Raw genomic sequence first — 10,379 nt, forward strand, 5'->3', positions numbered from 1 at the left:
TCCCTTACTTAAAAAGTAGGGAAAGAGCGAATATGAAGATAGGAGACGAAAAATTAGAAGAAGTTGCTAATTTTAGGTATCTAGGAAGTTAGATAAGTCAGGACGGAAGGAGTAGTAGGGATATAAAGTAGAGGATAGCACAGGGTCGAGTCGCCTTCAATAAAAAGAAGTCACTTCTATGCTCGCGAACGATTAATTTAGAAATTCGAAAAAGATTGTTAAAGGTGTATGTTTGGAGCGCGGCGCTGTACGGGTGCAAAACATGGGCTATGGGCGCAGCGGAAAAGGAAAGGTTAGAAGCGTTTAAAATGTGGTGTTACCGGCGAATGATGAGGAAACCGTGGTTAGAGAAAGCTAGAAATTAAGAGGTATTAGAAAGAATGGGAGAACAGATGTCTCTATGGAAATCAATAAGAAATAGGCGAGATAGATTGGTAGGACACCTTCTAGAGCATGAAGGTCTAATTAGAGACATATTAGAGACACAAACAGAAGTTTAGAGAAGTAGAGGTAGAACTAGATTAGATGACTGTTCCAAAATTGTTAAGGATGTTATAGTTTAAGATAGATGTGAATATTAGCTCAGGATAGGAAGGAGTAGAGATGCGTTTCCAACCACTCTTAGGACTGATGTCCTTGTGATGATAATAATGTTTTAAAATCTTACTTTAGAGGCTAAACTTGAATGTTAGTTTAAAAATTCAAAAGGGATCGTTAAATGTGCATGTTTGGAGTACGTGGACGATGGGGTAGACCAGAGATCAGCAAACTTGTAAACTGGAAGAGCTTGTTCTTTATTAAGTTCATATGAAGAGAAAACTTTCTCGTATGAATGTGTTGATTCAAAAATTGTCAGTACACCAAAAGTCAGTTTTTTATTTGGTCATAGCCGGAAGGTTATTTCAGATATCGAAAATTAGTGCTTCAGGCTTAGACAGCCCTTTTAGAGCTGTTCACTACTGCTGCGATATTAAAAAAACATTTCTGCCTTTCCAGCCTTTCTAAGATACTACTTAGACTCGTAAATTTTAAATGAACCATCATTGATATTAAATAGAGTAAAATTTAGTTATTTGCTGTTTGCTTTGAGAAGATTTGCAATGAAAGCCAAGATAGACTTATTTATTTTGAACAGATCAAATCGTGCAGCAAATTCATTCTTCATTGTTTTGATCGTTCTTGTGAAGTAATCATCATTGTCAATAGAATTCCATTCCGATGATTCCTTAAGATTTGGAATTGTAGTAATGTGCTCAACTCTATATCTTTTGCCAAAAGAAGCAAATTATTTTCAAAACTAGCTACTAAATATGAAAACCTTAAATTTTCCAAATTAAAAAAAATTATTGTCAAAAATTTTGATAAATGAATTAATACGTAGGTACATTTGTGTTAGTACAAATTTAACAATAATTAGTGCTGTGACGTTCATAATTACCAACGATTAATAAACAATTTTCTGGCAATTAATATAAACTTATATGTCTTTATACTACACAGCAAGGTGAGCTCCGTTTTTTTTTTGCAGTAACAAGAGAATAAAAATTTACGACTTAATTGTGGTTGTAAAGTACGATTTAGATGACGTCATACTGTTAAAATATTCCAAAGGAGCTTGGTGTAATTCAGTATGCATATGTACAAGTATACAAGCGATACTGAACCTAAAATATATGTTTTAGTTATGTTACATAGTTTATTTTAAGTCAAGCGTTCTTTGTTTCTACCCTTCAACAATCTTTCCTTTTGTCCAACGTACTGGCAAGAATATTTTCTGCCTGCAACCACGTCTACAATAAAATAACTTCAGTTCTAATAAATTACGAGAAACTTTAGACTTTTAAATGAATTCTAGATACAATTGATAGTTATGCAACGTAGTAGTATGTATTTATTTTGTTTCTTTTGATTTTCAGAAAGAAAAAATGGATTCAGTATCAAAACCAATTTTACAATACCCAGACATTCGCAACAGGGTAGCCTCCGTTTTCAATGACAAAACGTTATTTATAACGGGAGGAACGGGATTTATGGGAAAAGTATTGATTGAAAAGCTTCTCAGGTCTTGCACAGGAATTAAAAAGATCTATCTACTAGTCAGGGAAAAAAAAGGAAAGAACCCTCAAGAAAGAGTTAAACAAATGTACGAAGGAGCTGTAAGTTATATTATGACACATCTATCAAATTGTATAGGTATTTTTACTACGTAGATAAGTAATTAATATAGTTTATGCTTTATTTTTATAAATTTCATTCCATTTGTTGCATCGTTTGGAGCCAAACATCATTAAGTCAATTGTCTAGAGAGAATTGACGAGTTTACAATGACCAAAAGCATTATTCAACTTTAGAGTACTTTATATATGTTTTGTATGGCTAAACTTAATGGCAGTAAAAGACTCAAAAGTTGCATCCGCTTTTGTCACAATGTCTTTTTGACAACTAATTGATGCTCTTCATTTTATCGATGATGTGTTTTCTTCCGGGCTTTTTGGCCGTGGTCCATGGAATTTTACTGGGCAGGTTCAGCACCTGCCCAGTCACCACTGAAGATGCCGTCAGCAAAGAACGGCGAAACGTCTGGAAAAGTAAAATTCCATGGACCACGGCCAAAAGCCCGGAAGAAAACACAGCATCGATAGACGCCGGCTGTGAAAGCCTAAGAACTTCTTCATTTTAGTTGTTCGGAAAGCTAAGAGAAGCTCAGGGAAACATCGCTTTTAATAAATTAGAAGCAATAAGTGGTGACGTGACGGATCTGAATTTGGGCATTTCGGAAAAAGACAGGAAAAAGTTAACAGAAGAAGTTGAAATCGTTTACCACTGTGCTGCAACAATAAGATTCGACGTCCATTTGAAACAGGCGATTATTATTAATGTCAGGGGTACCAAGTACATGTTGGACTTGGCCAAAGAAATGAAAAAACTAAAGGTAAAGAAAAATAAAACATTTTATAGAACATCGTTAAAATTAATGTGGTGTTACGTAGCTGTTTGTCCACGTTTCCACAGCTTACTGTCATCTCCAAGAAAAAGTATTGTACGAAAAATCTTATCCTCCACCTGCAGACCCTAACATAATGATCAAGTTGGCTGAATGGCTAAATGAAGACATTATAGGTTCAATCCAAGACAAGTATGTTCTTATAATGAAATAAACATACGATATCATCAAGCGAAGCTAATCATTAATGATGCTTTTAGGGTTTTGGGAAATTATCCCAACACTTACGCTTATACCAAAGCTTTAGGTGAAGGCTTAGTGGACCAAGAAATTGGTAAACTACCCGTTACAATATTAAGACCATCTGTTGGTAAGTATATAATTTATTTATTCAGAAAACATCCGATTTTACTACTTAATTATCGGTTAACCTCATAATAAAAATGACCTAGCGCCAGAAATTTTTAAGTACATTCCATACAATTGACTCAATGTTAAAGTACGTTGCATGTACCCAAATTTATATAATTTAGTAGACATGGTGCAATAATTACAAGATGTAGTAATAAACACCAAATTATAAACTTTGACCTTCGTAATTTCCAAATATATCTACCTATGCTCACTTACTTTCTTCAACGGAACTTCAAAGAATACGGAAAGTAGATTTTACATTCTGCTATCACATTCATCGTTATTATCCTTGAGTAATGGGTCGAGAAGATTTATTTTAATAAATCAGAAAACTATTTCAGAAAATTTAGCAAAAATTTCAGTGAGTCAGTCGTAACCTAGTTTCGGTTTTAACGAACTAATATTCCTTTGTAAAATGTAGTTTTAAATTTTATATATTTCAAGCCTTCGACAAACTGTGGTGGTTATATAGAGAAACAATTCTCTATAAAAAAACAGATTCAAATAAAATTGACTGACTATTTTAGAATGGAAAATGTATTAGACTAGCGATCCGCCCCGGCTTCGCACGGGTGCAATGCTGATACTAAATATACTACAGAATGTCTTTATTTATATACAACATTCACATTTTTTTTGTCATTAGACAATACAAACCGGCCGGTACCGCTGCAATCGCGATGTCCCTGCATTTTAAGTTTGTAATATCTTCGAAAATATTCTTTTAAATTACATGCTGTAAGGGCCATATTGATCTATATTAAATGCACAATGTATTTAAAAGTATTTAATTGGATAAGGATTGATGCTGTATTTCTTAAAATCGCTTCGTAAATAAGCCATTATTTCTCATAAAAAGTAAAGGATAAAAAATGGTTATTGTGGGTTGTCCCTAAGAGATAGACATATACTATCGCGGACTTTCTTGTAGACCTTTTTACGGTGTACAATACTGTAGTACATTATTTTGATCTATCTCGTAATGTTCAGCCAGTGTTTGCAATATAAGCGCAAAAAAATGTGTTTATTTACATCAAATTAGAAACCTCTAAAATTATNGATGTACAGAATCTGTGGTGACTCGTACTCAGAATTGTATTGATGCTGTAGGTCACCAATTTGAACAGTATTAACATTTGTTATTTATGTTTCATTTACATTGGACTTTCAGCTTTCTATTTTCCTGAAATTTAACTTTGTAGAACGGTAAATAAATTTTCTATGGAAGTTCAAAGTGTGTATACATTTTTTTGAAGCACCCTGTATATAAAACCATATCTTTACCCTTTCATACCATCCCTCCTCCAAATATTGAGATGTAGCTCATCTGAAAGCTCTCTTCATAAACATTCCAACAATCTATGAAACATCTAAATATGAGATAATACATTTATTTGTTGAACACTCATCCCTCATATATTCCTCCCTCAAACCTCATCCCTATAGCTCGCTTATTCTCGAGGAGAGGAAATCTTCAAAAGACACCCCCTGAAAGGAGGTAGTGTCGGATTTTTACCGACTAAAACCCCTCCTCGAACGGGGAGATAAACCCTGAAGATTGCTCACCCTCCCGGGTGGAGAAATGGAAGGTTGGGAATGGGGAGTGAATTGAGATGGGAAGAGGGTTGAGTATGGGGGGAAGGGGGGAAAATCGAAGCTAGAAGTGAGCGAAAGGGAGTGGCATCGTTATGGGGGGGCTTTTAATTAAATCCCACCTTCAATAACGTTCTAAATCACACTAAGATCCGTCCAAAAAAGTCGGTGAAACAAACAATGAAATTTTAATTTTGTTTGGCGGATTTTCAACGAGATGCTTGAATTTGAAATGGGCCTTTAGCGTCTATTCGCAATTGTCCATTTTCAAATAAAACTGAATTTTTGTAATAGTTATACCAATATGGAAAGAACCATTACCTGGTTGGACGGACAATATAAACGGTCCAATGGGTCTGTTAATAGCCGCTGGAAAGGGCGTTTTAAGAACGATGTATTGTGATCAAGATGGATATGCTGATTACCTTCCTGTAGATATTTTAGTCAATGGTTCGATTGTTGTGACGTGGTACTATTTAACGCAAAAGTGAGTTGTACGTTTCAAAGAACAAATAGAAATAAACAATTTATTTTGATCGTTTTCATAGAGTAGATATCCTTAATTTAGAGGATTATATGTGTTATAAATTTGTTCATTCAATTTGGTATATTGTTTTAGACCAAAAACCTATTTTAATTTTACAAGTTCGTCAGAGTATCAGATAACAAATCAAGAGATTATTGAAATAGGTAGGAGAGTTATCGCAACCAGGATGCCTCTGAATGGTGTCGCTTGGTATCCAGGCGGATCTATGAAGAGATCGAGGTTCATACACAACCTTTGTGTTATCTTCTACCATTATCTACCAGCTATTATTTTAGACACTTTTATTTGGTTGAGTGGAAATAAACCAGTGTAAGTATAATTTTGCTTATTAAAGTACAAGCCAATGTTTAGCCCTGTGAACTCTATTAAACGATGACAAGGTAGCATCATCATAAGGTCGTCAGTTCTAAGACTGGTTGGACACGCACCTCCACTCCTTCCTAACTTGATCTAATCTTCGCATTTCCCTAAACCTAGAACAACCCACATCCTTTAACTATTTGCGAACAGTATCTAATCTAGGTCTACCTCTACCCTTCCTAACTTCAGTTTCTTCATCTAATATGTCTCTGACTAGACCTTCATAACTGAGAAGGTGTCCTACCAACCTATCTCGCCTATTTCTTATTGACTTCCATAGAGTCCTCTGTCGTCCGACTCTTTCTAATATCTCTTCATTTCTAGCCTTCTTTATCCACGGTATCCTCATCATTCGCCTCTAACACCACATTTTGAACGCTTCTAATCTTTTATTTTCCGCCGCGCCAACCGTCCATGTTTTGCTCCCTTACAGCGCCGCGTTCTAGACATACCCTATTAAAAATCTTTTTCGAATTTCTAAATTAACCGTTCGCGAGCATAGAAGTGATTTCTTTTTATTGAAGGCGTCACGACTTTGCGCTATCCTCTGCTTGATATCCCTACTACTCCTTCCGTCCTGACTTATCTGACTNATCTTCTACCATTATCTACCAGCTATTATTTTAGACACTTTTATTTGGTTGAGTGGAAATAAACCAGTGTAAGTATAATTTTGCTTATTAAAGTACAAGCCAATGTTTAGCCCTGTGAACTCTATTAAACGATGACAAGGTACCATCATCATAAGGTCGTCAGTCCTAAGACTGGTTGGACACGCACCTCCACTCTTTCCTAACTTGATCTAATCTTCGCATTTCCCTAAAACTAGAACAACCCACATCTTTAACTATTTGCGAACAGTATCTAATCTAGGTCTACCTCTACCCTTCCTAACTCCAGTTTCTGCTTCTAATATGTCTCTGACTAGATCTTCATAGCTGAGAAGGTGTCCTACTAACCGATCTCGTCTATTTCTTATTGACTTCCATAGAGTCCTCTGTTGACCGACTCTTTCTAATATCTCTTCATTTCTAGCCTTCTTTATCCACGGTATCCTCATCATTCGCCTCTAATACCACATTTTGAACGCTTCTAATCTCTTCTTTTCTGCCTCGCCCACTGTCCATGTTTCACACCCGTACAGCGCCGCGCTCCAAACAAACACCTTTAACAATCTATTTCGAATTTCTAAATTAACCGTCAGCGAGCATAGAAGTGACTTCTTTTTATTGAAGGCGTCACGACCCTGCGCTATCCTCTGCTTTATATCCCTACTACTCCTTCCGTCCTGACTTATCTGACTTCCTGGATACCTAAAATCAGCCACTTCTTCTAATTTTTCGTCTCCAATTTTTATATACTCTCTTTCTCTACTCTTTCGTCCCTTGCAAACTGGTATTTTTCTTTTACTTTTATTTATTTTCATACAGTTAAGTGTTTTGTCAGTACCGCATCCATTTTATTTAAAGCTACGTCTAACTCCTACTTGCTAGATGCTAATCTTGCTATATCATCTGCAAATCTAAGCATACTAACCTTTTGCCCCTGTATACCTATCGCTACAGTTGTACTGTCTTTAATGATGTTAATCGCGTCTTCGATGTATAGATTAAAAAGTAGCGGTGACAGTGTGCATCCCTGTCTGACTCCCTTCCTAATATTTACTTCTCTACGTTGCAGCCNTATCGCAACCAGGATGCCTCTGAATGGTGTCGCTTGGTATCCAGGCGGATCTATGAAGAGATCGAGGTTCATACACAACCTTTGTGTTATCTTCTACCATTATCTACCAGCTATTATTTTAGACACTTTTATTTGGTTGAGTGGAAATAAACCAGTGTAAGTATAATTTTGCTTATTAAAGTACAAGCCAATGTTTAGCCCTGTGAACTCTATTAAACGATGACAAGGTAGCATCATCATAAGGTCGTCAGTTCTAAGACTGGTTGGACACGCACCTCCACTCCTTCCTAACTTGATCTAATCTTCGCATTTCCCTAAACCTAGAACAACCCACATCCTTTAACTATTTGCGAACAGTATCTAATCTAGGTCTACCTCTACCCTTCCTAACTTCAGTTTCTTCATCTAATATGTCTCTGACTAGACCTTCATAACTGAGAAGGTGTCCTACCAACCTATCTCGCCTATTTCTTATTGACTTCCATAGAGTCCTCTGTCGTCCGACTCTTTCTAATATCTCTTCATTTCTAGCCTTCTTTATCCACGGTATCCTCATCATTCGCCTCTAACACCACATTTTGAACGCTTCTAATCTTTTATTTTCCGCCGCGCCAACCGTCCATGTTTTGCTCCCTTACAGCGCCGCGTTCTAGACATACCCTATTAAAAATCTTTTTCGAATTTCTAAATTAACCGTTCGCGAGCATAGAAGTGATTTCTTTTTATTGAAGGCGTCACGACTTTGCGCTATCCTCTGCTTGATATCCCTACTACTCCTTCCGCCCTGACTTATCTGACTTCCTAGATACCTAAAATCAGCCACTCTTTCGTCCCTTGCAAACCAGTATTTTTGTTTTACTTTTATGTATTTTCATACAGTACTGTTTTGTCAGTACCGCATCCATTTTATTTAAAGCTATCTCTAACTCCTCCTTGCTAGATGCTAATACTACTATATCATCTGCAAATCTAAGCATATTAATCTTTTGCCCCTGTGTATCTATCCCTACAGTTGTACTATCTTTAATGATGTTAATCGCGTTTTCGATGTATAGATTAAAAAGTAGCGGTGACAGTGTTCATCCCTGTCTGACTCCCTTCCTAATATTTACTTCTCTACGTTGCAGCCCCACCTCTATAACCGCCTGTTACTCTTTATACAAACTAAGTATCACTCTTCTATCTCTGTAACTCATCTGGTTGGACACGCACCTCTACTCATTCCTATCCTGAACTAATTTCCCGAAAACTAGTTAATTAAGAAACAAAGAGTGAATCAGAGAGAAAATGATATTTATGTATTTCTCGCATCTTTTTTTTTGTTGAAGAAGTTATGCAATTGTTTTTTTTTTGTAGTCTATGGCGGGTGCAGCAAAGAATCACCAAGGGTTTTGAAATTTTCGAATATTATGCGAATAATCAGTGGGACTTTGATAACACGGATACGCTCCAATGTCGCGCAATGTTAAACGACTTAGAAACGAAAGAGTTCAAAGTTGACGGAGTCGGAATCGATTTTGACGATTATTTTACAGAGTGTGTCCATTGTGCAAGACTGTACATATTGAATGAAACAGACGATACCATACCAGCGGCAAGACGACATATGATAATGTAAGTAAAACACAGTGAATTTGTTTAGAGATTGGATCTATGCTATCGACATAGTCGGTACGAAATAATCGAGCAGCGCACTGAATTTTGCCGGATCGTCGTGTACCCGGCATTAGCTGTGTTGCGTACCCGGCAGAACTACCTCTATTAATGATTGACGCCTTCGTTTTTTTTCTTTCTTTTGTTCAGCTTATTCTCGAGGAGGGGGAATCTTCGAAAGACACCCACTGAAAGGTGGTAGTGTCGGATTTTTACCGACTAAAACCCCTCCTTGAGCGGAGAGATAAACCGTGAGAGTTTCTCATCCCTGGGGAGAAAATGGAAGGTTGGGAATGGGGAGTGAATTGAGATGGGAAGAGGGTTGAGTACGGGGGGAAGGGGGGAAAATCGAAGCTAGAAGTGAGCGAAAGGGAGTGGCATCGTTATGGGGGGCTTTTAATTAAATCCGACCTTCAATAACGTTCTAAATCACACTAAGATCCGTTCAAAAAGTCGGTGAAACAAACAATGAAATTTTAATTTTGTTTGGCGGATTTTCAACGAGATGCTTGAATTTGAAATAGGCCTTTATGTTTATAAACAATAAAAATTTGCAAGGTGCCAAAATCGAAGCCTGACATATCAACAAGCGCCAGAAATTGTAACAATTCGATCATTCTAACGTATCAATTAATTGTCTCTTACACATTGATAGATTCAGTATCATTTAATGTGAGTTATGATTAGAAATCAGTGAGGTATTTGACCTTAAATTCTATTTAACTGAAAAGATACAATAATGTGAATATAATTAAGATTAACCGTCTTTTTTAACAATCCTGATAATTAATTTAATTGATTTTATTGTTTCCTTTTTATTTATTTTAGTTTTTTTGTTTTGTTACAGAATGTGGGCAGTTGACAAGCTATGCAAAATGTTTTTATTATTTTTAGCAGGGTATCTAATGTTAAAATACGTAGTTTTTCCAATTTTTGTTTAGTTTCATACTAATTGTTTATTAGAAACCTATTACTTTTAAATTTTATTGTTAACGTTTTATTATTTTTGTTATATGTGTTGTATTCTCAATTCAATAAAGGAAAAGTAATCGATTTGCTCAAAGCGCGTGATTGTGGGTAATATACATATGTATGTGGATCATTATTTTAATTAATTCGATGAATACGACTACTTTTTTTGTTAATTATTTAATCAATAGTAAATCATTATTAAAAGTGATATGA

General features: G+C 35.9%; 1 protein-coding gene across 2 annotated transcripts in view; it reads left to right on the forward strand.

Annotated features, from left to right (window-relative positions):
- The window catches only part of LOC108732616 (fatty acyl-CoA reductase 1), a 20,369-nt gene extending 9,996 nt beyond the window's left edge, over window positions 1–10,373 (forward strand). Inside the window, exons 2-10 of one of the 2 annotated variants that reach the window (XM_025978360.1) lie at window positions 1,917–2,156; window positions 2,681–2,932; window positions 2,991–3,136; window positions 3,205–3,314; window positions 5,246–5,438; window positions 5,571–5,660; window positions 7,551–7,697; window positions 8,898–9,155; window positions 10,042–10,373. In XM_025978360.1, the coding sequence (XP_025834145.1) occupies window positions 1,926–2,156; window positions 2,681–2,932; window positions 2,991–3,136; window positions 3,205–3,314; window positions 5,246–5,438; window positions 5,571–5,660; window positions 7,551–7,697; window positions 8,898–9,155; window positions 10,042–10,135 (1,521 nt within the window). In that variant the 5' untranslated portion in view covers window positions 1,917–1,925 and the 3' untranslated portion in view covers window positions 10,136–10,373. Of the gene's footprint in view, window positions 1–1,916; window positions 2,157–2,680; window positions 2,933–2,990; window positions 3,137–3,204; window positions 3,315–5,245; window positions 5,439–5,570; window positions 5,808–7,550; window positions 7,698–8,897; window positions 9,156–10,041 lie in introns of both variants that reach the window. The other variant, XM_025978361.1, reaches the window with a different exon arrangement.
- Window positions 10,374–10,379: the final 6 nt, after the last annotated feature.

The sequence above is a fragment of the Agrilus planipennis genome, unplaced genomic scaffold (assembly GCF_000699045.2).
Source record: "Agrilus planipennis isolate EAB-ADULT unplaced genomic scaffold, Apla_2.0 scaffold6, whole genome shotgun sequence".
NCBI classification, from domain to species: Eukaryota; Metazoa; Arthropoda; class Insecta; order Coleoptera; family Buprestidae; genus Agrilus; species Agrilus planipennis.